A 27,702-nucleotide genomic window follows, 5' to 3' on the forward strand; every position below is an offset into this window, starting at 1 on the left:
CAGTTGGCTGAGCAGTAGGAGGCGTGGGGGTGGTGACTAACTGCTCCATATTCCCAGCAAACCGCAGGAAGAGGAGTGAAGTGGCTCCTTCCAGCTTTTCATTCTCTCTGGGCCCTGAGGCTCCTCCAGTGAGCCTTTCCTGCCCAATGAACCCCTCAACCTGTTCACAGAGGAGCCGCTGGAGAAGCTGCCATAGCCACAGCCCAGCCCTGGAGGCGTCTTGACTAACACTGCCTTAACTCAGTGCCCCACGCACCCCTCTCCCTGGCCAGGTCATCACTGAAAAGATTCCTCTGAGAAGGGTTATGAGAATGGGCTGAGATCACTGCTGATCTTCCAAGTGGGTCTGTGGCTAAAATGTGCCAGAAAAGACATGGGAAGGCTTTGGTCTGTCTGGGAAAATAGGATGTCATGGCTGACATCCAAATTCCTTATGACTTGCTGATCTCCCTGGTCCCACTTCACCCCTTCTACGCTCTAGGCATGACAAAGGACGTTCAGTTCCACGAATGGGCTATGCTCTTAGCTCTGGGTCTTTGCACACACTGTACCCTGACTGAAACATCTTCCCCTCAAGTCCTATCCCGCCTGTGCCAGACGCTCCCAGTAGTCCCCAGTAGTCAATCTCTATTTCTTCCTTCCTTACAAAAACATTACTGGAAACAGTAGGTGCACAGCACCAAGGGAAAAATCCTGGTCTGCGGCCTGCCCCTTCTCCCTTGTTGTTTTCCCAAATTTACAGTTAGAGGTGGCCATGTGACCCATTTTCTGGCCAAGGACATCCTTTGGGGAAAATTTTGCTTCCAGGATGACTTCTTTCTGCTTGGCAATTGACCTGAGGTATGGTGCTGCCACAACCTTCTATGAGACTATGCAGCATAAGATGACAAGCCCTCCTGAGAGGACGGAGGGGAAGCAGACTAAGAGCCCGGTTCCTTACAGGTATTGTTGAGCTCATGAATACCTGAAACTGCCTGCCACCTGACTTCCTATGTGAGCAAACATCCCCACATTTGTTTATGCTAGTTATTCCTTGCAGCTGATAACATTCCTAACTGATGCATTGGCCTCTGGGTTCCAACTTGAAAAAAGTCACTTCCTCCAGGAAACATTTCCTGCCTGCTAAGAACAGGAGCCAGGGCCCCCTCCTTGGAGCAGGGGATGCATTGTGCCTTTCATGATCTTTGCACCTGTTCACTCATCCATGTGTCCCAGCAGGTGAGGTAGGCAGCAGGGGCCCCGTGCTGATCACCATTTTATTCTAAGCCAGCATACTTGTTGAACACATAAGCACACCCATAGCTGATTGCTGGCACCAACTCCTTGACGGCAAAGACTGGGCCTGGCCCTCACGAGCTTGCAAAGACAGTTGAGCTGTGATGACCACATAACCTCTAAGGAAGGGGTGGGTGTGTACACACATATGCTGAAGAGAGGTGGGTGTCACTTTGCCTGTCTAGAAGAGATAGCTGCTGCTTCCTGCACAGGACAGTCTGCATTACCTCATGACCTGTGTCCCTCTGCAGGGTGACAAAACATTTCCCTCTCTGCCTCGGTCCGGTTTTAGCTCGAGCCACCCCCACCCACCACCTGTGCTCTAATTCATCTGTGGTTTGGACGTGCTCAGCTGCACTTGGAAGGACAGGAAGACACTCACACTTCTGTCCCCTCCCATAGAGAAACAAATCAAAGTGGCAGTATCTGTTGATACTATAAGACATTGCGCCCTTGTGACTACTGCACCTCTTCACACATCTACAAAACATTGCAAAAAGTCTAGTTTTCAAGTTGCCCAGTTTCTCCTATCATCACATTTTAGGTGTCACTTTTCTATTTCTCACCTTATATCCATCCCAAGGGCTGATCCTGTCTCTCACAGCCAGCAGGATATTTAAATACACACTATAAGCTTAGTGCTTTCATACATTATTTCATTTAATTCTCAAAATAATCAATATCTTCATTTTACACAGAAATAATATTGGCAACACCCACTGAGCACCGTGGTAGCTACCTTATACACGCTACGGCCAGTCCTCCCTAAAAGCTGCCACGGTGATCTATATTCCCATTTTGTAGATGACGAAACTAAGGTTCAGCAAATAAGTGGTAGGGAGCCAGGTCTGTCCAACTCCAAAGCATTTCAGAGTTGGACCAAGCCAGACAAGAGACCCACCCCTGGGATAACACCCAAGGACGAGGACATCAATGGTTAGGGTATAAAAATTTATTACACATACAGAATATTACCACTAACAAATGCAGACAAGCTAGGACACAATGGTACTCGAAGGAGGATGGCTAGCTCTTTGGAAAGTGAACAGGTTTGGGTGGCTTGGCGCCTCATGCCACGCAGATGGGTCAGTCAGATGGGACAGCACATGCCAAACACCATGGGACGTCAGGGCAGCGAGGAACTGCTGCACGTGCCCAATGCCTTCCCCATCTGACCTAGGGCTTTGAAGGATGCCACACCCGAAGCAAGCAACTGAAGCGAAGGTGGCCCAGGCTTGTCTCTGAAGTCACAGCAACACCAGTTTAGGCAATATGTTTAATTGGATGATTTCCACAAACTATACACGAAGTTTCTAACCATCACAATTGAGTGAAGTACAAAACATTAAGTTACAGGCTGTGGGAAGGGAAGGCAGCACCAATGGTGGTACCTTCCAATCCTGACTGGTCTAGGGGTATGGGGTGGGGGAGGGTTTTCTTTAAAACCGAGCCCCTGATTTCAATGTACAAAAGAATTACTCTGATCGATATTAAATTGTATTGAAAACAAAATGGACTAAAAAGCAAATACTACTCTATGTTGGGGTGGAAATGGGAGGAAAGAATGAGTCCTTCAAAGCAGGAGGGGAGACAGCTGGGGAAAGGGTCTGTGGCTGTGACCCCAAGCGGTCACTCACGCTGCTCCATTTTTACTTTTGGTGGTCTCAGGAAGGTCCGATTTTTCTTCTCTTTCTTCCCCTTTGTATTTGCTTGGAAGTTTCGCCAGCTGTCCACACGACCATCTCGACTTTCCTAAGCACAAAAGAGTTTTGACATGAGGAAACCAGTTAACGAGAGGAAGGGCCTGAACTTGCTCTGCCACCCCCCTGTAGCCCAGCGCAGCTAAGCCCTCTGGAATGATCCAAGAGTAAAACAGGGCAGAGCTTTTTCCCCACTTCCATGGGCGCAGGAAGGTGTCATGCCATCTCTAGAAGGCAGGATAAGCCACAGGTGGGAAGAGGAGGACAAATCAGTAACATGCATCAAAACAATGAGGCCACCACCATTTGTTGGGGACCTCTGGGCTAGACATTTAGCATATGCTACTTCTGATCCTCACAAAAAGCCGACTGCACTGTAATCAACAACTACAGCAAAGTCGCAGGGGACAAAATCAATCTACAAAAATCAGTTGCATTTCTGTATGCTAATAACAAACTAACAGAAAGAGAGCTCAAAAAGATAATACCATTTACAATTGCATCAAAAAGAATAAAATATCTAGGAATAAATCTTCCCAAGGAGGTGAAAGACCTATACAATGAAAACTACAAGACATTACTGAAAGAAATCCATGATGACATAAAGAAATGGAAAGACATCCCATGCACATGGATTAGAAGAATAAACATAGTTAAAATGTCTATATTACCTAAAGCAATCTACAGATTCAATGCAATCCCAATCAGAATCCCAATGACATTCTTCATGGAAATAGAAAAAAGAATACTAAAATTCATATGGGGCAACGAAAGACCCCGAATAGCTAAAGCAATCCTAAGAAAAAAGAACAAAGCTGGAGGCATCACAATCCCTGACTTCAAAACATACTACAAAGCAATAGTAATCAAAACAGCATGGTAATGGTACAAAAACAGACACACAGATCAGTAGAACAGAACTGAAAGCCCAGAAATAAAACCACACATACACGGACAGCTAGTTTTCAACAAAGAAGCTAAGAACATACAATGGAGAAAGGAAAGTCTCTTCAATAAACGGTGTTGGGAAAACTGGACAGCCACATGCAAAAGAATGAAAGTGGACCATCTGCTATCGCCATTCACAAAAATTAACTCAAAATGGATCAAACACCTGAAGGTGAGACCTGAAACTATAAAACTCATAGAAGAAAATATAGGCAACACACTATTTGACATTGGTCATAAAGGAATCTTTTCGGATGCCATGCATACTCAGACTAGGGAAACTAAAGAAAAAATAAGCATGTGGGACTTTATCAGATTAAAGAGCTTCTACAAGACAAATGAAACCAGAATCAAAATGAACAGACAACCCACCAGCTGGGAGAAAATATTTGCAAAACATATATCTGACAAGGGGTTAATCTCCATAATATATAAAGAACTCACACAACTGAACAACAAAAAAACAAACAACCCAGTCAAAAAATGGGCAGAGGAAATGAACAGACACTTCTCCAAAGAAGATATACAGATGGCCAATAGGCACAGGAAAAGATGCTCAACATCACTAATCATCAGGGAAATGCAAATCAAAACCACACTAAGATATCATCTTACACCCGTTAGAATGGCTATAATCACCAAGACAAAAAACAACAAATGTTGGAGAGGATGTGGAGAAACAGGAACCCTCATACACAGCTGGTGGGAATGCAAACTCGTGCAGCCTCTATGGAAAACGGTATGGAGATTCCTCAAAAAATTAAAAATAGAGATGCCCTATGACCCAGCCATCCCACTACTGGGAATCTATCCAACGAACCTGAAATCAACAATCCAGAGAAGCTTATGCACCCCTATGTTCACTGCAGCATTATTCACCATAGCCAAGACGTGGAAGCAACCCTAGTGTCCCTCGACTGATGACTGGATCAAGAAGATGTGGTATATATATACAATGGAATACTACTCAGCCATAAAAAAAGACAAAATCGTCCCATTTGCAACAACATGGATGGACCTGGAGGGTATTATGTTAAGTGAAATAAGCCAGAAAGAGAAAGACAAACACCGTATGATCTCACTCATATGTGGAATATAAACCAACACATGGACAGAGAAAACTGTATAGTGGTTACCAGGGGCAATGGGGGTAGGGGGTGGGCACAAGGGGTGAAGGGAGACACGTATAGGGTGATGGACAAACAAAAATGTACAACCAAAAATTTCACAATGTTATAAACTATTAAAACATCAATTAAAAAAAAAAAACTGACTGCACCGTGTAGTGCCACTGGCATTTCACAAATGATGGCACTGACTCAGACAGGTTAAATTATTTTCTCAAAGCCATATGGCTAGCCAACAGTACAGCCACTCTTTCCACTGCACATTCCTTCTGCCCCCCCAAACTTGGATGGAGGCTCAAAGCCAGCACAATGCCTAGCCAGTTGTGCTCAAAGCGCCACTAGGATCTCTTCCTCCTTAGCAAGGGGCCTACTCATTTTCTCTCTTTGCATACCTGCAGTGGGACAGAAACAAAGTCATCATCGCTGGTTAGCCAATCCCTAGCCTGAGTTCTAAATCTTACAGAAGACAAAACCAAATGTTGCTCAATTCAGGAAACTGGCTGAGCACCTGAAGGATGTAACCAGGGTGTCACAGAGCAGTCAAGTTCAAAAGCCATTAGTCTCTCTGCAGGCAGGACACCAAAGTCACAAGAACCTCAGTTTCTACCAACAGACCTCTAAGTAGGGCACTACTCCACGTTTACACCCTAAATTAAATGCGCAAACCATTTTTCTTCAGCCCACTTGGCAGCTGTGCCTACCACAATCTCTAAAAACTGTTCAGGGATCCTCACTGCCCTTGCCATGGCTACAGAGCTTAGAGGTGGCCGAGCCAGGACTTATTCTCCAAAGCTCCCACTCCTCCCTCCATATCCCATTTCCCTGATTGTTTGCCCCAATCCGTCCTGGGAATGCTCCAGGGACCAAGTTTATAGGCTTGGAAGTTTGCTTATGCTGGAATAAGGATCCCTGGCCACCTTGGAAATTTACCTCAAAGTTTTTCTGCCACTCCCTTTCTCGTTTGGCTTTTTCTTGAGCTTCAATCTCTTCCTCCCTTTGTCGCTTCCTAGGAGGAAAACCAGGCCGTAGTATTTACATGATAGTGAGAGACTGTGTTAACCATAAAAGTTAAGGCATGTCCCCACAGAAGCAAGCAGATAAAGGAAATCAAGTCCCTAGAGTTCTACAACGATGGCTGCCTGGAAAGGGCTCAAAGCTCTTTCATCAATGTCTCACGCCAAAACATGCAGATGAGACTGTGGAGCAAGATATAAATACCCCTGTTACACAGTCATCAAAGCCCAGCCATTACTAATAGGAAGTTCTGGGCTCAGTCCGTGACCAAACTATCTGGAGAACCCAGGCCCTCTTACTTCATTACATTCCAATAGCAGAGGTTCTTACTCAAGAGGATCTCTGGACAAAAGCCTATCCTAAAACAAGGATATTTCACAATACCTGAACTAGTAAAACCTAGTTATTGCTAAATAACAATCAACAATACAAAATACATAAACTAAATTAACCTCAATATTTTGACGAGCATGGGAAATCCTACTTTAGGACAATAAACATTTTCTAAGTGATTACTCTGTATGATACTACATACTCACCAAAGCTGCAGCCACTAGTCACACACGAGGCTCTCGCCTCAATAACTCTGCCTATTTCACTCCACGAAATCAGGAAGAAAACACACAGCACTCTCAATTATAAACTCCCTAAGAGTAGGTCTATTCAGTTTTTCCTAAAAGTCAGAGGGAATTTCTCACTCTAGTGATTCAAAAGTTTGGCTGTTTCAGATAACTATTTTATTCTCTTAAATGACCTATTACATAATCCCTTCATTAGGAAAATCCCCAGTGACCAATGTTGGTGATCTAGGTATTTAAATATGATTTAAATGAATATACTGATATATACCTTTCATGCATTTCTTTGGCTTCTCTCTCTTTCCTTTTAATTTCCAATTCAGCAAAGAGTTTCATGGTCTGTTTGTATACTGCTTGTTTGAACTACAAGAAAATCAAGAACAAAAGAAAATAAAAGTAAATATTTTATCAGCAACTTATAATCAAATACTTTTAGATGGAGCCCAAGACAAAAGCAGATTAGAACCCGGCAAGGAAAAGAGACTCTTCAGAGAGAACCACTTAATGATGTTCTCTCAGGAGATAAATAACATATCCGCCTATGAGATCTTCCCACTTTCACCATGTAGATGATACATAAGCACCTTACTCTAAAAAGCACCAATAAGGAAAAAAGTCTACCTGCTTACTATAACCATTTGAGATTTTAGAGGGTCCTTTCCTCCAAAGGACTTCCAAAAATAACTTTATTTTCACAAATATTTTATAATTACTCTGTGCTAGGCACCAAGCTAGGTACTAGAGATATGAAGTTGCTACCAAGCAGACCAGTCTTAGGGGTCTACTGACTGTGGCAGGGGTACTAGTTGTTTCCCCTCCTCATCTCATTATCTGTTCTCCCTCCATCTAAAATCCCTTATCTTAAGGCATATGGCCACCCAATGTAAAAGTCTGTTATTTCCTAGGCTTCCTTATAGCTGGGGGTGGCCACATAACTTAAGTTTTAGCCAACAGGATGTTAGGAAAAGTGATGAAGCAATTTCCTGGGATGTTCTTAGAAGGAGCAGGCTTATCCCTTCTTGTCGCCTTCCCGCCTTCCTCTATTCTGCTGTTTGGCACATGAGTGAGGTGATGACACATCCTGGACTGTGAGGATGAGGGCAACGTCCTTGTTGGGAGAGCCACAGAAAGGAGGAGACTAAGTCCTTGGCTGACATACGGTCCGGGGCTGCCATACCAACGGCCATCCTCCCAAAGACTATTATACAGGAGAGTAAACAAATCGCCACCTTGTTCAAACCACCATCATTTTGGGTTTCGGTTGTATGCAGCTGAACTTATATTCTAACTAATATACTGACAGAAACAGATTAACACATTAGACAGAAAACAGAACTCTATCTTTAAAACTTTTTCCCCCAAATATAAAGTATTTTAAATATACAAAGAAATATAGAAAATAACCCATCATGCAGGTTTCATAGGGCCTACACCCTAAAATCAGAGGCAATGGACCAAAGAGTGATGTATGGAGAAAAAGGGAAGTCCCAAAATTTCTGTCACTTCTCTTTAATACTGTTTCCTGCCAGGCACTGCTTAATGAAGTGTCAATGCTGACAAACTCCAGTCCCTAACGAGGACAAATGTCAAAGGAGTGAAGGAGTCTGTAATGACTATTTCAATATCTTTAAAAGCTCCAAACTCTCCTGGATGGGCAGGTACTGGTGATTTTTAATTTTTTTATATTTTTATGCTTTTTCCAAAATTTCTATTATTAGCATGCATTCCTTTATAATTAGAAAAAAAAAGGGAACTAAAAGAAGTTATGGTCCTTAACAACTCAGGAGGGCCAAGGAGTACTTGTAAGAGGGTCTTCAGAAAAGACTAAAGAGGATGATTAAAGGGAAGAGAAAATAGGACTCAGGAGAAAAAACTAAATATTGGAAAAGAGTAAACCCAAAACAGGTGGCTAGTGGAAAAGACGACCTAATAGTTCTCAAACGGTGTTACTACACAGAACATAGGACTGGTCAGTGTTAGCAAAATCACTGAAGCAAAAAGTTGCAAGAAAGTTTCCCTAGCAAGACAGCCTCTCCTCTATAAAACTTTAAAAACAAGATACAGGGGCCAGCCCCGTAGTGTAGCGGTTAAGTGCACGCGCTCCGCTGCTGGTGGCCCAGGTTCGGACCCCGGGTGCACTGACACACCGCTTGTCAGCCCACGCTGTGGCGGCATCCCATATAAAGTAGAGGAAGACGGGCATGGATGTTAGCTCAGGGCCAGTCTTCCTCAGCAAAAAAGAGGAGGATTGGCATGGATGTTAGCTCAGGGCTGATCTTCCTCACAAAAAAAAACAAGATATGTACATGGATAAGTTACATACTGACCTAAACTGAGGCAAGATTAAGATGACTTTAAATTTTCAGGCTAGTGAGGCAATTAGACACAAATATTTAAGTACAATCTCTTAACCAATCTCCACTAAATAACTCACTGGATTAACCAATACTCTCCATTTCTCTGTAAATTATTACCTGGAGCACAATGAGCACTTGTGGCTAGGAAATAGCTGTTAACCAAGAGTCCTTTGTGGTTGTTCCCAAAGCTATCTATGCCAGCTGCAATTACTACTACACTTAAGTGATTTAAATATCATAGAAATTGATGTCATTATAAAAACAAATGCTTGTTTTTTTTTAAACTAAGTGGAATGCTTTAGAAAGATTCAATAAACGTTGAGTCCCTAAAAATAACCGGTACTGAATTAGATACCAGTGAGACATCTGGAAAAGACTGAAAACAGAATCATAAATGTCTAAGATTTTCCTCTTGGTTTGCTTCACAAGTATCTAAATTTTCAATGTACTTCAAAAGAAATTAAAAGTAGAAACTATGGATAATGCTTTGTGCGTGTTTTATAAAACAAAGTCAACTGCAAACTCCAATCAGGAGACACACACTCAAAAAAAAGGCCAGAGCCCAATGTCAAAAAAAGGGTAAATTTCAGGCCCGTCCGGTGGCACAGCGGTTAAGTGCGCCCACTCCACTTCAGCAGCCCAGGGTTCGCAGGCCCGGATCCCGGGAGCACACTGACGCACTGCTTGTCAGGCCATGCTGTGGCGGCGTCCCATATAAAGTAGAGGAAGATGGGCATGGATGTTAGCCCCAGGGCCAATCTTCCCCAGCAAAAATAAGGCGATTGGCATGGATGTTAGCTCTGGGCTAGTCTTCCTCACCGAAGAAAAAAAAAAGGGTAAATTTTTTAAAAGGGTGAATGAATGTACATTTAATATTTTAAGTTAAAATAAAATGTTTATAGCATATATGCATCATTCTTTTAAGCTTCCCTCTCTTTAACCCACTAGTCAGTGAACCCAACTGCACAAGATACAGTGGCTCTTTCCATATTTAACTCACCAGCTCAGGATCATCCTCTTCCACATTTGTAGGTTTCCCTTCCTTCTTTAATTGCTTTTTTCGCTCTTTCACCTAAAAAGAATTTTTTTTCATCAAAAGATGAGCACTTATACCTTGAGAATATCCACTGAGTTGCACACATATAATATGTGCACTTTTCTAAAGGTATAACAAAAAAGTTTGCATTAAAAAAAGATGAACTTCTCCCCTGCCCTCCAAAACAGCAATGCAATCAAGGAAAACTAGGAACCAGTTTTCTCTAACTCATCTAAAATCCATCTACCTGGAATGATGAAAGGGGACCAGAAGGGAGTTATCCTCAACTCATGAGATCTTGGCCAGATCAAAAGAGCCTTTGATAAATTGAACAGATTCCCCGTTTATCTTTTGCAGTTTGTGGTTATGTTTATAGCAAAGAAAATATATTTGTCAAGTTTTAGAAGAAGCTACAGAATATGTGGCATTAAGTACTGTTTTTCTGGCATTTCTACAACTGCATTCTTGATAATTTTGACTGTGAAACTCCCTTAAACCAATAATTTTCACATCACATTAACTGATGTTTTTATCACTTAGGCCACCGTTGAAATCCAAAACAATTAAATATATCCATTCACACAAGAATGACATTACTCCATTAAATAACCATTCAGCCTATTATACCAGCAAAAACCCAAGTGGCTTCTAAGCTCAGAAAGGCCCTACTGCCACCTTGTGGTCAGAAAGACTGAGGGTGGCTTCTTCAAAGGCAAAATACAGAGGAAGGGTAACTACCACAATGATACAAGGAGAAACCGTCAGGTACTTTTCTGATTTCTACCAGAACTGGGCCCACAGGTGCCACTTCCAATACATGACCAGCTGGACACAGTTATGTTGGTCCATCTCCCCTTTTTATGCATGTTCTTCATTTAAATTGGACTCATTATTGTTATTGGTTAGATAGTTATTCCAAAGCTCTTCAAAGAAAAGGTCACATCCATATTCACCCCCGACTGAAACAGCTCTTACAAATGGGCTCGAGATTCTTGCCCCAGCAAGTAAAAAATTAAAACAAAGACCTTTCTTACCTCAAGCAAGCCATCCTAACATATCCTACCACTCAGGAGATTTAGGTAATGAAAAAAATAATGCCAGCAATAACTGAATTTATTTCAATTGAGTCCCTCCCAACCCTGTTATTAATACAGACATGTACCTCCTCTTATTTTTAAAAAAATTTACTCACATCCCCTTGCCAGCCTGTCTCAAGCCCCTATTCCAACCCCTTCACAGGGACAAGAATAAAAACCAAGGGTCAAGTGTCACCATGGCTGCTCTACTTTTCCACTCTCAGAATGGGGTAATGTGACAACATGTGATGAGAGGGCAAGAAGAGCCCTCTTTCCACAAGACAGGACTGGTAAGGAAAGAGGCTGGAGCAGTGTCCTAGTTACTCCTCATCCTGAGCTCTAGGGGTGAATTATAGCTTTAGGCACACACTATTCATGACCACCACAGCAAAGTGGTGGAGACCACATAAGTAGTCACGGGTATGCCAGGAGGCATTGCTATGTTAACATTTACCCTCCTATACGGTGCCCAAGGCTTGCTAATACTTCCTGTAAACACAGCAGCACTATAAATACTTACAGTGTGTTCCACGTATTCTTTTCCTGCCTGAATTACATCCAGGGCCCTCTTCTTTTGTTCCTGATCCAGTAGCAACTTGTAAGCTTTGTCCACAGCTAATGCAAAACATTGAAATTAACTGTTTCTGCAAACACCCTCTGAAAGTCTGAACTATACTCAGGCAGCGTAAATGGACTTGTGCCATCTAAAAGCACTCCCTACTTTGTTAAATTATTTACTGTTGTTAAACTAATTAAAAAACACACTATAGCAATGGCTTTCCCTGAGAGCCTTAGAAAAAATTAAATATACACTCAAGGCTAAATATACCACATCTAGATTTAATTCAGTGATAAAACACTTCCAATTATTTTTTATGTTCAAAGAAAAAAAAAGATCCTATGCAATAACAGTCTTTGTTGGCATATAAAAGCTTTAACAAAGCAAAGTTAAGGTCTATTTCTTAAACAGCAACATTCTGCTTTGGAATGACAACTCTTCTACTGAAAACCACTGCTTCTTCACAACCAGAAGACAAAACTATAACATTCTTTTCTTGATCCAGGACAAGGAACAGTTAGTCTCTACCACTGACAATATATTAGTCAGAAGAGGTAAATTTACAAATACCTTCAAAAGCCTTTTGTGCTCTGTCAGCATCATCTTGATTTTTATCAGGATGCACCAATATGGATAACTACAATAAAAGAAAAGTTAGGCCTGTCAGTAAGAGGAACATTTTAGTAACTCCTCGCCTGCACTGTGTCCCTTTTTAAAAGCAAAAACTCCAAGGTATTAAGGCAAAAAAGACTGTCACAGAGGCATTTTAAAAAAATTAATAAATATCATAAAATGACTGGAAATACTGGTTTTTATCAAAATTCAAGCACCAAAGAGTAAATGCACAACTGGGAAACATTTAGGGTTTTAATCACAAAGTTGAGAACAAAAGTAAGCCTAGCATTATGAGGACGTTGTGCTGATCCAGAGGAGAGAGTAGATTGAAAAGTACCAAGGTCCTATTATGTTCCTTATACTGAGTACTGAGGCGGCTAACACAGGTATGAGACATCATCTCTTTCCTACAAGAATTTTTAATTTAAAGCAGTGATTCTCAGTTCTGGCTGTGCTCCAACCTTGCGAAGCTTTTTAAAAATACACAGGTCTACTCGCCACTTTCAGACCTCTGAATCAGGCTCTGGCATCTGTACTTTTTAAACCTCTACTAGACTGGGTATCAGATGACAGTAAGGAATTAGTATTAATTTTGTTAGATGTGACAAGTAGTTAAGCAAGAAAATGTCCTTTTTTATTTTGGGGGATATATGCTGAAGTATTTAGGGGTAAAGTATCATGGTGTCTATAATTTCCTTTACAACAATTCAGCCAAAAATATATAGTTAATGAAGTGAACTGTAGCATACAGATGGTGAGTATTTGGGTGTTCACTGTTCTATTCTTTCTTTACAAAATATAATTTGTTAAAATAAAAAAAAAAAATCTCCACAGGTGTTTCTTTCAGACAGCCAGGGTTAAGAACCACTGCCCTACTGCCAAGTGACCAACAGAAACCTCCTAGTTGGAACAGAGGGACTGCTGGGGTAGGACAGCAAGTGGGGATTCTAATACTAAGCCCAACATTACTGGAGCCAGCATCTAGGGGTCTAACCCCAACTTCAATCACCTACTAGCTGTGAGACCTTGAGCAATTCACTTAACCTACCTCCACCTCAGCTTCCTCCTCCGTAAATGGGACAATACTAGGTACCTACATCTCATTGAGTTGTCGTAAGGATGAAATGAGACAACGCAAGTCAAGAACTCAGCATACTAACACACAATGACAATAGTTAGCATATAAAAAGGACAAACTATATGTAAAGACCTATTCTAAGTGCTTTATGTGTATTATCTCATTTAAATCCTCATTAACCAGCCCATGGGGTAGGCACCATTATTACGTGCATTTTACAAACGAGATTAACAGGCACAGAAAGGTTGAAAGTAACTTGCCCAAGTTCAAACTGCTTATAAGAGGTACAGCCAAGATTGAAACTCAAGTCATACAGCTCTAGGGCCCATACTCTTAACTATTAGATCATATAAAGACTAAATAAGGGGGTGGCCCAGTGGCACAGCAGTTAAGTTCTAGAGTTCCGCTTCGGCGGCCCAGGGTTCATCCGGTTCAGATCCTGGCCGCAGACCTACTCACTGCTCATCAAGCCATGCTGAGGGGGTGTCCCATATAGAAGAGCTACAACTATGACACACAACTATGTACTGGGGCTTTGGGGAGAAAAAAAGAAAAAAGAGGAAGATTGGCAACAGATGTTAGCACAGGGCCAATCTCGCTCAAAAAAAAAAAAAAAGACTAAATAAGAACCTCTTACTGAGTTCTTTGTATAGCCACATAAAAAACTGTTTTGAGGGGCCGGCCCGGTGGCGCAAACAGTTAAGTGCGTGCGCTCTGCTGCGGCGGCCCAGGGTTCGCCGGTTCGGATCCCAGGCGTGCACCGACGCACGGCTTGTCAAGCCATGCTGTGGCCCATACAAAGTAGAGGAAGATGGGCATGGATGTTAGCCCAGGGCCAGTCTTCCTCAGGAAAAAAAGAGGAGGATTGGCAGATGTTAGCTCAGGGCCGATCTTCCTCACAAAAAAAAAATTGTTTTGACTATGGATTTTTTTTTTTTTAATTTTTATTTATTTATTTTTCCCCCAAAGCCCCAGCAGATAGCTGTATGTCACAGCTGCACATCCTTCCAGTTGCTGCATGTGGGACGTGGCCTCAGCATGGCCGGAGAAGCAGTGCGTCGGTGCACGCCTGGGACCTGAACCCGGGCCGCCAGCAGCAGAGCGCACGCACTCAACCGCCAAGCCACGGGGCCGGCCCCTTGACTATGGATTTGAATGCTTGCTTATTAAATTGGGAAAGACTGCTAATGCATTACATTAAGAAACTTGAAACTTTAGAAAAAAGAAAAAAAGCTGAATTTACGTGCAGAGTAGAACTCAGGAAGGGAAAAAAGCTATAATATTATATAATGGGAAATGATTGAGTAGGCAAAGATAAAAAACATCTTGGCTTAATAGTAGATCAGAAGATGATTATGAGTCAGCAATGTGGGGGCAATTACTGTACTGAAGAAGCATAACACTGGATATTAAAAAGTATATCATGCAGGAGCTGAGAATTATACTAGCATTGGTCAGGCCCTATTAAAATATGAAGTACATAAGAGATATAAAGCAGTTGGGGAAAGCTTAAAAAAAAAAAAGACATGAAATATATAGAAAATCCAATGTGCAAAGACAGATTACAGGAGTCTGATTATTTAACTCATAGAAGGAAAGGCTAGGAGGTCAAAACTGTCAAAACTGAAAGGGTTTTTAAAAAGGCTACTATAAAACTTTATAGCTTGAGTTATTAAATATTAGAATGGGCAAGAATCAGAGGTTGTTGATCTCCTTTCCTGGAGATCTTCCAGAAAGCACTCTTTATATTAAACCAAGTATCTCTCGGGTATTCATTTAAGTTTGCAAAAGATAAAATTATTGAGGAATGGGGTCAAAAAAAAAAACTGTTACAAATCATTTAACATGTTCTCTCCTGGAAGCTGGGGGATTGAGTAAGTATGACCCCAAGTAAGCTTGACTATTCTACCTTGTACTTCTCCCTCTTAATTAAGGGGCTGGAGAGATTCTATTTGGATATAAAATTCATTCTATTCAGAGGTAAGCTATGGTCATTAAATTATTTAAGATTTTATGTCACTATGAGTTTTTTTTTTAAGAGTTACATAGCCTTAAGTTAAAAAAAAAAAAAAAACAAGGTTAACTTTTGGCCCAAAAGTCATAAGAGCAAATCCTAAGAAAACCATGTGCTTAATACATTTTCAAAAGATTCAAATTCCATCTATTACAGAGAAATACGGTACCTGTCGAAACCTCTTTTTTATTTCTTCATCTGTCACTTCAGGATCTATCTGAAGAACCTGCAAGAATCAAAATCAAAACTGTAAAAGAGATTAAAAGAATTTATAAATTTAAGAGGTGTCCAATAATTTATACATACTATAAACAGCATCTAGAACAGTGGCTGGCACACAGTTCTAAAAAATGTTCAAGAAATATGAATGAGCAAATCAATAGCAATAATAGCTATACTGTTTTAGGGTTCTCAATTAATACAGTAGTTACTTTCACTTCATCAGAAAAGTAATAACTTACTTCACACCCAGAGACATGTTTCCAGACCATCAGAAAATGTTGCATTTCTCCTTCACTCATTAAGAAAAGTACACCCCAATCTCTCCACCTTTGCAAATATGGAGAAACCACAGCAAACAAAAAATTAGGCTGGCTAACCTAATTTTCACCTCAATCCAGAAATGCCCACTTGGCTCCACTTTATATCTATAATTTACATGGCTGAATGGTCCTCAACCCAGAGAGAACATCAGAATCACCTGTGGACACCTGAGAGCAATGCCTGGGGCCCACTCTAGGATAGTCTGATTCTAACTCAGTAGAACTGGGGTACAGCCAAATGGCAGGAACATCTGTTTCAGCAACACTTTTAAAATAAACTGAATCATTCTTCTCCAAGCCTGGGTATCCTGGTGTTGACATTCCTTATCAAGGATTCTGACCCCATCACCACAAATACATATATTTATTCAAACATTTATATAGTAGCTACTACCTGCTGAGCACACTATGTACTAAAAATGCAAAGATAAATAAGCAGAGGAAACATTTTTTTTAATCATCATATAATAAGTGCATTTTTGGAAGAGAATATTATAAGATATACAATTAAAGCAGATGATTTCATAGTGTAGTCTATGGATTCAACATAGCACCTATTACTTATTTATTTGGTATTCAAGGCCAGAGGAAGGTGCTGAAAGGGCAGAGGTTTGCTAGAAATTCAGAAGAGCAGGCCCCACTTCAGTGTAACTGAATCAGAATCAACACTTCAACAAGATCCCTAAGTGATCCGAATCACATCGAAGTTTGAGAAGCACTAGTAAGCATTGATGGAGGTTAGAAATAAGTGCATTCAAAGTTAGTAGACTGAGGATGAGTTAAAAGGGGCAAAGAAAAAAATGAAAATAAATCTTGAAATGAAAAATACAGAGCCAGGGAAATTAAAACTGAAAAGTAATCTGCCAAGCTTAGTCAGATGCTTATAGCGTCTTAGAAAAACCTGGCAACAAGTAATATCAAGATTAATAGCAAGCTTTTAAAACAGTCCAAGAGTCTACCTACAGCAGTAGAGTTACTGGTAGGCAATGAAGCTGAATCACCACTGCATTCAATAGACTTTTGAAGGTTATGACAAGAGCATACCCATTCTCAAATGCTAGATGTACAATCGGGGGTGAGGGAGAAGGAAGAAGAACTTCAAAACAAAGAACTCTCAAGAGTCAGTGCGCCCCCTCATACCTTCCCAAGAGAGAAAGGAACTGGGAAAAAGTCACTCAAGAGGAAGAACACAGCCACGTAAGATGTACAGATAAAGGGAGGTAACTGTACACATACAAATATTCAGAGGACAACCTTACCTTACCTTGGATCTGGGGAAAAGAAATGCATCACAGCAAACCAAAGGCCAACAAACACCAGAAGGTGTCCAAAATGAATGAGAAAGGATGGAAAACCTCCCACTTCGCAAAAAAAACCCTCCAATAAAGCTATAGCCTACAGCATGAACTAACCATGCCAAATATAATTCATAAACCTTGACTGGTTCCCAAGGTAAAAAAATAAAATAGCTATAATTGCGATTTTTAAGACAATTGGGGCCATTTGAGTGTGGACTCTATTGGATGATGTTATTGAATTACAGTTGTTTTTCCTAGGTGTGGTAATGGTGGTAATGAGCAAATGTATTCTTGTTTTGAGGAGATGCATCCTAAAGTACTCAGGCATGAAGCATCACAGAGTCTGCAGCTTAATTTCAGATGATTTGGCAAAAATGAAGAGGGTACGTATAAACACACACCCCCAAAAGTTATTTTTCCAAGAGTTACATCACATGCACACTGATCTCTGGCACAAATATTCACAGAGTGCCTTCAAAGCTAATCCAACTCCTTTTCTATCTTTAAGAGATGGAGGTGCCATATGTGGCCATAACACACAATGAAGACAACGGGCCTATATCTGTGGCCCAAACCTCTTTGAAGCGTGCTTTATACATTCAGTCCAAATTTTTGGAGCACCTAGGATTACTAGATATTGTGCTCACTACTGTTCTCAGGGAATTTAAGGTCCAGCAGGGAAGGGACAGACAAGTAACAATTCTTACAAAAATGATAAATGCCGTATTACCAATATGGCTCTAAGGACACACACAGGTCTGTTCAGATTCTTGTAAAGTTTTTCTGAACTCCTATTGTGTCTCAGGCTTTGGGGACACTTCAATAAAAAATCCACAATCCTGGACCTCAAAGAGTTAATTAATTATCACACAGAAACAAAAATGCTTGACTGTGGCATTTACGTAAGTTTCAAACTCAAATAAACTATAATAGTGTCCTTTGGGATCTTCTGCTTGAAATAGGAATCCAGTCTTAGGTCACACCTGAACTCTCTGACCCGCTGACAACGTGCAAGTTCCAGAGTCCTGTGATATAAATACCTTTCTTTCCAACGTGCTGAACAAAATAAACAGAAAACAAAGTCTGTGGAGCTGCTTGCTGGGGTCTTAAAGTTAAATCAAAAGAAGGAACATGAAAAGGGCAGGACTGAGCAGGGGCACAGGTTCATCTAAGCTTATGGAAGTAAGTAAGGGAGGGCCCTGAACCTGACAATAACTGCAGAAGGCATAAGAAAGATCTCACATAATGGCTGAAGGTTAGAAATGTATCCAAATAGGGAGCTGTAGAGATGGCAGGAAAAAAAAATGCTTCCTGGATAAGGATTTCTATAATAAGACCCCTAATTTCTCCCTTTTCTACCTCCTGCTCAGTAAGGTGGTATATAGGAAGACTATTCACATTTCAATTGATAGCTGAGAGGACAGTTATTACTGCATTACTTCTCCTTACTAGGAAAAGACCAGTCTGTTTACCTCCGTAGAAAAATCTGATTCATTTAGATGTCTCAATAGGTGTTACATGAAAAACAGAAGTCACTGATTTCCTAAATCACTAGGAACACCTAACTCTGACTTAGAGTCAAAAAACCACTTTAGGGGGTCAGCCTGGTGGTGCAGTGGTTGGGTTCGTGAGCTCTGCTTTGGTGGCCCAGGGTTTGCTGGTTCGGATCCTGAGCACAGACCTACGCACTGCTCATTAAGCCATGCTGTGGAGGCATCCCACATACAAAATAGAGGAAGACTGGCACAGATGTTAGCTCAGTGACACTCTTCCTCAGGCAAAAAGAAAAAGACTGGCAAGAGATGTTAGCTCAGGGCCGATCTTTCTCACTCAAAAGAAAAAATTTAATTAATTAAAATGTATAAAAATATTTTATGTAGTAACATAGCATTTAAAATAGCATGAAGTGTACGATACTCATTTTTAAATAAAAAAGTTTTGAGTATAAACAGTTAAGAGTGGTTATTTCTCTTAGGTGGGATTATACATGATTATTTATTCTTGCTTTCTCTATAGTTCAGATTTTTCTAAAGAAATATGATTTACTTTTATCATCAGGAAAAGTTTAAAGTTATAAAACTAAGGAAATCCAAAAAGTGTATCTGCTTGTCTGTAACCTTGTGATCATTTTTTGGTTGTTGGGTTTTTTGGTATTTTTTTTATTGTGGTGAAACAGAAAAGTTTTAATAAGTAAATTAAATCAAAGATCCTAAATTTATCAAGGCTAGCTATCCCTTCACATCTGAAAATATATCTGTATATTTTTGGGTTGCTAAAAGATGATGGAGAATATTTGACAGAGCAAAGACCATTTCATTTTCCTTAACATGCTGCCTCCCAAGCTCTGCTCACAAGACCACCACCCAAGTTCAAGTCTAACTACAATACAAATTAGATGTGTGCTCTAATGTAAGTCTGCCTGCAGCTATGCAAAGCTCCCCATCAGGAGGCCACAGCAACATCAGACAGCTCACCTCAAATGGGTTCAAATTGAAGTAGGAGGAACCAGGACGGGTCAATCTTTCAATCTGATTTTTGGACGTTAGAACTGAATCTCTCTTCTCTATTTGTTTCACCTAAAATAAAGGGGATAAAAACTTCATTAGTAAAGCTCAATAGTAAACTCTGAATTGTCATCCTAACAAGTTACTCACTGGCACATTCAGCAAACATTTATGTGTCTAAATGTTCAAGATATTTTACTAAACACTTTAAGGAATAATTACAACCGCTACCATTTACTGAATTTTAATAATGTAAAAACTTTACACATATTTATTCCTCTCAACAATCCTACCTGTAGAGACTACTATTATCCCCATTTTGCAGATAAGAAACTGAGACTTAAACAGGTTAACAGACTTGTTCCCAACTACCCAACTTGTAAACCAGAATTTTAACCCCAACAGTTTGACTCCAGAGCAGGCATCAAGAAGATTCAAAGATAAATAAGTCACAGCCACCACCTTGGGAGCTTCCACTGTAACGACGGAAGATATACTTGTGTGTGTTCATACTTAATTTACAACTTTTTATTTTAAGAAAGGAAAAATATAATTACACTGAAATATATACTAAAAGCAGCATTAAAAATGTATATGAGGGGCCGGCCCGGTGGCGCAAGGGGTTAAGTGCACGCACTCTGCTGCGGTGGCTGGGGATTCGCTGGTTCGGATCCCGGGTTCACACCGACACACTGCCTGGCAAGCCATGCTGTGGCGGCATCCCATATAAAGTGGAGGAAGATGGGCACGGATGTTAGCCCAGGGCTGGTCTTCCTCAGCAAAAAAAAAAAAAAAAAAGAGGAGGATTGGCAGATGTTAGCACAGGGCTGATCTCCTCACCAAAAAAAAAAAAAAAAAAATGTATATGAGAGGGAGCAAATAACTCTGCCTACCTAACTCTAATGGAGTTATTAGAAAAATCCCTGACTTGAAGACAGTGCTAAGAACAGGCACCAGGCAGTCCTGGGAAAACATCCTTGGTGCCACTGCCAGAATAAGAATGCTAACTGGAATGAATCTCTGGTGTGTTATATAACATTTTTATTTCTATGGCCAAAACAAGATTAGAAAGAATTTCAGTAACATAAAAAGACACTGTCTCTCAATATCTTCCCTCTTCACTCATTTTAAAATAGCATGCCACTCCCTCCTACTCTCTACCTTCTTTCCCAGGCTTATTTTTCCTCAAAGCACCTATCACTACCTGACACTATATTGTACATCTGTTTACCGATTATCCTTCTCCATAGAACACAAGCTCCACGAAAACAGGATTTTTCTCTCTGTCCTTCACTACCGAATCTCCAGCACCTAAGCAGTAGCCTAGTACATGTCAGGCGCTCAATAAACACTGGTTGAATGATGACTGAAGGGTCCTCCTTTAGGTTCTTTCCCCCGTCCAATTCAAACAAACCAGGATTGCTTTTTTTTTTTTTTTAACTAAGAGAGAGTAAGTGAAACAAGTTTCACTATAATTAGTAAGTAGTCATTAGAGGCCAATAAATTATGGTACCAGCGCACCAACATTTTCAAAGGAATCAGGCATTTCAAAAGGACAGGCTATAACGAATGTGCTACTTTCTGTTTTTAAAGTTAATACTTTGGAGAAACTACTATGTAACAAGCACTGTTACAAATACCAGACATAAAAGATGAATGTGACATGCTGCTTAACTCTGAGCAGTCCACAGCCTGGTGGGGAGCAACTCCACTCCTCAAATCCACGCCAACATTACGAGGTTCGTCTTCAGCCTTGCTTTAACTCTTAGAAAGATGCTCCTGTTTTATTATATTTTATGAAACCCTTCCATACACATTAATTGCTTTAACCTTCATAAAAACTCTTGTTTTGGGCCGGCCTGGTGGCTTAGCGGTTAAGCGCTCGCGCTCTGCTGCTGGCGGTCCGGGTTCCAATCCCGGGCGCACACCGACATACCACTTCTCTGGCCATGCTGAGGCCACGTCCCACGTGCAGCAACTAGAAGGATGTGCAGCTATGACATACAACTATCTACTGGGGCTTTGGGGGAAAAATAAATAAATAAAATTATAAAAAAAAAAAACTCTTGTTTTAATATTAACTCTCGTTTTACAGACGTGGAAACTGAGGAGCTGCAAAATCAATGCCTTGAAAGAGTTCGATTGCAGACAAATTAACTGCCTTGCATAAATCCAATCAGAGGTCCTCTGACTCCAAACGGCATGCTCTTCACTTATTCATGCATTCATTTACTCAACATACATTTACTGAGCGACCACTATGTACTAGGCGCTGGAGATGCGATATAAAAGAGGCTCAGACCAACCCTACTCCTGTCCTAACATGATACCAAGCTATCTGCTCTAAGACCTGGAACAAATTATTTCACCTCCCTAAACCTCAGGTTTGTCATCTGTAAAATGGAGATAATGCCTACCTGGCATGATGCACAGTGCCTGGCGTTCGCGAATGGCAGAAATAACCACTAATACAACTCATTACAGAGAACTAAGTGTAGAAAGCGCTGCTGTTTAGAATAAAATGGGGGCCAAGACGGTTAAGTCGCCCCCAGGAAGGCCCAGCCCCTGCCAGCCCCGGACTCCGCGGACTTGGGGAACTCTGCGCGCGCCCAGGCACTTCGTTGGCTACACTCGCCGTCTCCTCGCAGACGTCGGACCCCCCTCCCCCGACCTTTTCCGTTGCCCAGGGGATCCCCCAGCAGCTAGCAGGGAGAGATGTACACACGCCCCCAGCCCCCCGCCGCCCCGAAGGCCGAACAGGAGGAGCCGCCCAACGGTCCAAGCCAGGAGGACCACTGCCTTCACCCGCTGGCAGAGCAGGCCCGAGCGGGGTCGCCCGGGTGCCACTCTTCCTCACTCGGCGTTCACCTCACTGTAGAAGGTCATAAATGCTTCTTCTGTGCTGCCTCCGCCGGCCGAAGCCCCACTCTCTCCTGGAGCCGCCATTTCCCCGGCCCAGCCACCACGTGACTCTTCTGCGCAGGCGCTGCCTCACGTGATTCTTACAGGCCCTCTCTAGCCCCGCCCTCTTCTTTGCGACCCTTAAAGGGCTGGAAGCCTAAGGGGGCACTTTTAATCTACGTTCGTAAATTGTTTTTTTTAATTGAGGTGAAATACACATAACACACAATTAACCACTTTAAAGTGAACAATTTAGTGGCCTTTAGTATAGTCACAGTGTTATGCAATCACCACCTCTATCTAGATCCAAAACAATTTCATCACCTGGGAAGGATACCTGGCACCTATTAAGCAGTCCCTTCCCATTCCCCCTTCTTCCTAGCCCCTGACAACCACCAATCTGTGTTCTGTCTCTGGATTTACCTATTCTGGACATTTCATATAAATGCAGTCATACAATATATGACCTTTTGTATCTGGCTTCTTTTACTTAGCATAATCTTCAAGGTTTGTCCAAGGTATAGCATGTATCATTACTTCATTACTTTTTATGGCTGAATAATATTCCACTGTATGTATATACCACAGTTCATTTATTCATTCATCAGTTGATGGACATTTGGGTTGTTTCCATCTTTTGGCTATTATGAAATAATGTTGCTGTGAACATGCATGTACATGCATTTGTTTGAATACCAGTTTTCAATTTTGGGGGATATATACCTAGAAGGAAAATTGCTGAGTCACATGGTAATTCCATATTTAACTTTTTGAGCAACTGCCAAGATGTTTTCCACAGCAGCTGAACCATTTTACATTCCTACAAGCAACGTGTGAGGGTTGCAATTGCTCCACATCCTCACCAACACTTATTTTCCATTTTTTAAAATTGTAGCCATCCTAGTGCCTAAATGGATCTTTTGCACAAACAGAAAGACCCTCTACTTGATGCCTAGCCTAGGAGATAATTAAGAAACAGCTGTATCTGAGAACTAGAAACAGAGTTTCTGAAACAGGAATGGCACTTAAATATCATCTGGAGGGGCCAGCCTGGTGGCGCAGCAGTTAAGTTCACGTGTTCTGCTTGCACAGCCCGGGGTTCGCCAGTTCAGATCCTGGGCGTGGATCTATGCACCATTCAGCAAGCCATGCTGAGGCAGCGTCCCACATAGAAGAACTAGAAGGACCTACAACTAGGATATACAACTATGTACTGGGGCTTTGGGGAGAAAAAAGAGGAAGATTGGCAACAGATGTTAGCTCAGGGCCAATCTTCCTAAAATATATCTCTCTCTCTCTAGAAACACACCAAATCATTATCACTAGGTAGTGGGCTTGTAAGTGATGATTATTTCTATTCTTCTGCTTTTGTGTTTTTCCAAGTTTTCTGCAGTGAACATTTGAAAATGTGCCCTGCAGCCATTTCCTCCCATTTAAGTCATACAAACTAGGACTGGTATTTTTTCCAACCAAAAGATGATCAACAAAAACAGTTCTACAGTTTCATAGAAGGCAAAGAAAGTATTTTTATAATCATGAATAAGATAGATAATCTGGCCCAATCCTCTCATCTAAAAGAGAAAAAAACTGGGTCCAGAGAGAGAAAATGAGGTAGGCAAAGGCTATAAACTACTGTCTTGTTCACATTTGTTAGAGGGCTGAAGGAACATCAAGGCAAAGCCTTCCCTAGACTTCTACTTATGCTCTTTTCTACTTCATTGCACCAGATTGCCAAAATTACAGTTAACGTATTAATGCATTTCACAAATATTAATTCAGTGCCTATTTGATCAAGGCCCTGATAACTTCAGAAGGTGAAAAGTGCAAAAAGAGAGAAACAGAACAAAACAGGGAACTATGATAGAATGACTAAGGAGGTCAGGGAAGGTTTCTCTGAGAAGGTGACACTTAAGCTGAGACTTGAGAGTGAAATGTCAATGCAACGAAAGAACATTGACACCTCTTAAGAGACCATATACATACACATAAAAAATTTTTTTCCCAACAACCCGAAGTCGGGGCATCCGGGACTTATCCCCGCCACGCCCATTACCCATCTTATTGACGCTAGTAGTCCAGGAAAAGGAAGACTTCCTTTGGGTTGTTTAATAATAACAATTTTAGGATTGGAATCGTGGGGTGGCAGTGGATGCCACGCCTCACTCTGAGGAATCCAAGAGCCGAAATGCCGGCTTCTGACCTTCTCCTCCCCTTCCTCTCCAATCTCCTCCATTATTCTCCAGTCCTTTAGGCTTTGAGCCCTTGCTAGGAATTGGCTAAGAATAGGCCCGCCTCTCGCTCACGATTCGCTGAGAACTACAGGAACCCCGCCTCCTCCCTCTCATGATTCGCTACTCCTAGGTTCATCCCGCCTCTCCACCGAAACGATTGGCTGCCCGGCCATCAGCGCTGTTAGCGCCTATAGAGAGGCTGCGCCTCCAGTGACCCGAGAGCTGCGGCACTGACAGCAATGGCAGTCACGGCTCTGGCGGCGCAGATGCGGCTCGGCGTGTGGGGCGCGAGGGCCATGCAAGCCCGAGGCTTCAGCTCCGAACGGGTACGCCGGCGGCAGTGTCCGCTGCCCCAGCCCTGAGCGCGGATCCCATCTCCCCCTCCGCGCTTTACCAATGTCCCGGTCTTTCTCCGCAGTCAAAGGATCACGACGCCCCCGCGGGCTCGATCCGGGAGGGCGGAGGGGCCTTCGGAAAGAGAGAGCAGGCTGAAGAGGAACGATACTTCCGGTGAGGCCCACGGGGTCCCGAGTCCAGCCCTAGATCTCTCAGGGCCTTCCAGTCGCCCCACCCATCCCTCCCTGGTGCCCTGGGGTGCCCTATCCCCCAACAGAACTCCCGGGCCCCCGAACCCATTACGCCCAACACTTGAGGTCCTGACTGTTGCCACCTATAGGGCGCTCCCAGCCCTGCCAAATGTCCCAAGGCCCCCAAACGCCAGCCATTTCCACCTGCGGGTGTCCAGAACTCGCAAACCACGGCTCCACTCTTCCTGAATCATTTACCATCCCCACCCGTGGAATGCTCCCCAGGTCGTGCGAAACGCCCCTCAGATACTTCGCAGAGTGCCCGGATCCGACCGTCCAATACTTGCAGACCCTCTGAGCCTGACTCCCTCGGCCCTCACCCACCTTTCACCCCTCTACGCACTCTTTTCTCCTCTACACGCCTTAGTTTTGCAAGCCCCGCAGGGATGGATTCCCTGACTCTTCAGACCCTCTCACCTGTTTCTAGACCCCCACGTGTCTCCGCCAGAGTGAGTGGGTCATATGAGCTGGTTGGTGGCAGCTGCTCACGGTTGGAATCCACACATACACACACTTCCTGGAGACTTTTGCCCTGCCCCGCCCAGCCCAGCCGCTGGGCTATATAGATTTCTCTCTCTCCTTTAGAATCTGGGCCTGTCTACCCTCTTTTTCAGCCCTGAGTTATCTTTTACTGACTTCTGTTCACGGTGGGGAGCAGCACGGGACTAATCTCGCTTCTGCTTCTCCTTTGCCCTATCTGTTCACTTCTGCCCTCTCTTGCTCACTCTTAAGAATCATCACCATGGCACCTGCCATACCAGAGAGCCAAGGTACAGCCCTTAGAGACCATCTAATTGGGCCCTACATTATACAGTTAAGGAAAACTGAGGCCCAAATGTGGCCAAACCAATGTTTGAATCGTCCCCTCTTGAGACTTAAATTGGACTGCCAAGTACTGACCATGCAGAGACCCCTTCTTTTTTTTCCTTCATTTTGGCCTTTACAGTGAGCCATGCATTTCTCTAGGCAAAGAAAGCCCTAGATAAATTGGGAGAGGATGTGACTATTTGTCTTTAACTATACCCGTTTGTCGACCTCCTTCCTTTTGCTCTTTTTTTCCACAAAAAGGGATTCTCTTCTCTGGGTTGTTCCTCTAATAAGGTATTGGAAATTTGTCACACCTCTCTGGAGTTTTCTACTCTAGCTCATTAATGATGGAATTTCAGGTACTAGAACCAGGAAAATGAAATCATTTGGGTCATCTAAAGATGGATACATCTTAAGATGGTGTATTCTTTCAGTAGTGGGGCTTAAGGAGGTAGAAGAGGATGACCAGCCAGACTCGCATGGGATTGGGACTCCTGTGTCCTTTGCCTTAGGTATTATGGGTTATGCATAGAGATCTCTTTGGGGTGAAGGATTGGGATTAAACCCAGAATGACTGTGTCCTTGTAGAAAGCGGACTAAAGAACAACTGGCAGCCTTGAAGAAACACCATGAAGATGAGATCTCTCATCATGTAAAGGAGATTGAGCATCTGCAGAAAGAAATTGAGCGGCACAAGCAGAGGATCAAGACACTAAAAGATCATGATGATGATTAAGTGCACACAGTTCCCCATGGAATGGCTACATATCATTGCCCACTTCTAAACCAAACATAGTTCTGGTTTAATTAATATCTAACTGTGTGCTGCCAACAGATTATAATAAATTGTCATCAATGTACTGTGTCTAATGCCTTCTTCTACTATCTGGAGAGGGGTAAGGGGACACACTACTGGACTGCTAAAATGAATCAGAGAGGGTACCTGCAATAGGGAGCTTGTAGACAAAGCACAGTGTGATAAGTGCTATGCAGCATGGGGAAGAAGGGAGGAGACAGGTGATACAGGGAAAATCCCCTTTCCTATCTTGACACTACTCAAAGGTGTTCAGAGAAAGCTTCTTGAAGGATAAACCTCAATCCAAGGCATAAGGACAAGAGCAGCCTGGAAAACAGGAACGATGGCTTAAAAAGATACAATGCAAGGCACCATCAGTCTATTTTGCATTTATATAATGGATTACTACTTCCCATGAACTAGTTATCCTTGTTCTAATCATCCTTGGGCAGATTGAGAGAACTGGAATTAGAAGTCATATATTGCTTACGGTTACTCAGTACACTGGAGTTGAGACTTTGTGTCCAGGTTTTTCCACGCCTCATCCAAGCATTAATAACAGAATTATTTCTTAGGTTATATTTTGCTTTGCCGAGTGTACTCTTAATTCAAATTAGATTTTAAGGCCTTGTTTAACTAAATTGTTACACAAACTAGTT

General features: G+C 42.2%; 2 protein-coding genes across 2 annotated transcripts; one reads left to right on the forward strand and one right to left on the reverse strand.

The window, feature by feature from the left end:
- Positions 1–2,537: 2,537 nt before the first annotated feature.
- DNAJC8 (DnaJ heat shock protein family (Hsp40) member C8) lies at positions 2,538–22,693 on the reverse strand. The gene is made up of 9 exons (XM_058553412.1): positions 22,590–22,693; positions 19,692–19,793; positions 15,547–15,603; positions 12,241–12,307; positions 11,632–11,726; positions 10,000–10,071; positions 6,914–7,005; positions 5,981–6,056; positions 2,538–3,027 (listed from the first exon to the last, which is right to left on the reverse strand). The coding sequence occupies exons 1-9, from the start codon at positions 22,665–22,667 to the stop codon at positions 2,905–2,907; spliced, it is 762 nt and encodes a 253-aa protein (XP_058409395.1). The 5' UTR covers positions 22,668–22,693; the 3' UTR covers positions 2,538–2,904.
- A 2,377-nt stretch (positions 22,694–25,070) lies between these two features.
- ATP5IF1 (ATP synthase inhibitory factor subunit 1) lies at positions 25,071–27,107 on the forward strand. The gene is made up of 3 exons (XM_058553413.1): positions 25,071–25,179; positions 25,272–25,363; positions 26,836–27,107. The coding sequence occupies exons 1-3, from the start codon at positions 25,093–25,095 to the stop codon at positions 26,981–26,983; spliced, it is 327 nt and encodes a 108-aa protein (XP_058409396.1). The 5' UTR covers positions 25,071–25,092; the 3' UTR covers positions 26,984–27,107.
- The last annotated feature ends 595 nt before the right edge of the window (positions 27,108–27,702 follow it).

Source organism: Diceros bicornis, chromosome 13 (assembly GCF_020826845.1).
Source record: "Diceros bicornis minor isolate mBicDic1 chromosome 13, mDicBic1.mat.cur, whole genome shotgun sequence".
NCBI classification, from domain to species: Eukaryota; Metazoa; Chordata; class Mammalia; order Perissodactyla; family Rhinocerotidae; genus Diceros; species Diceros bicornis.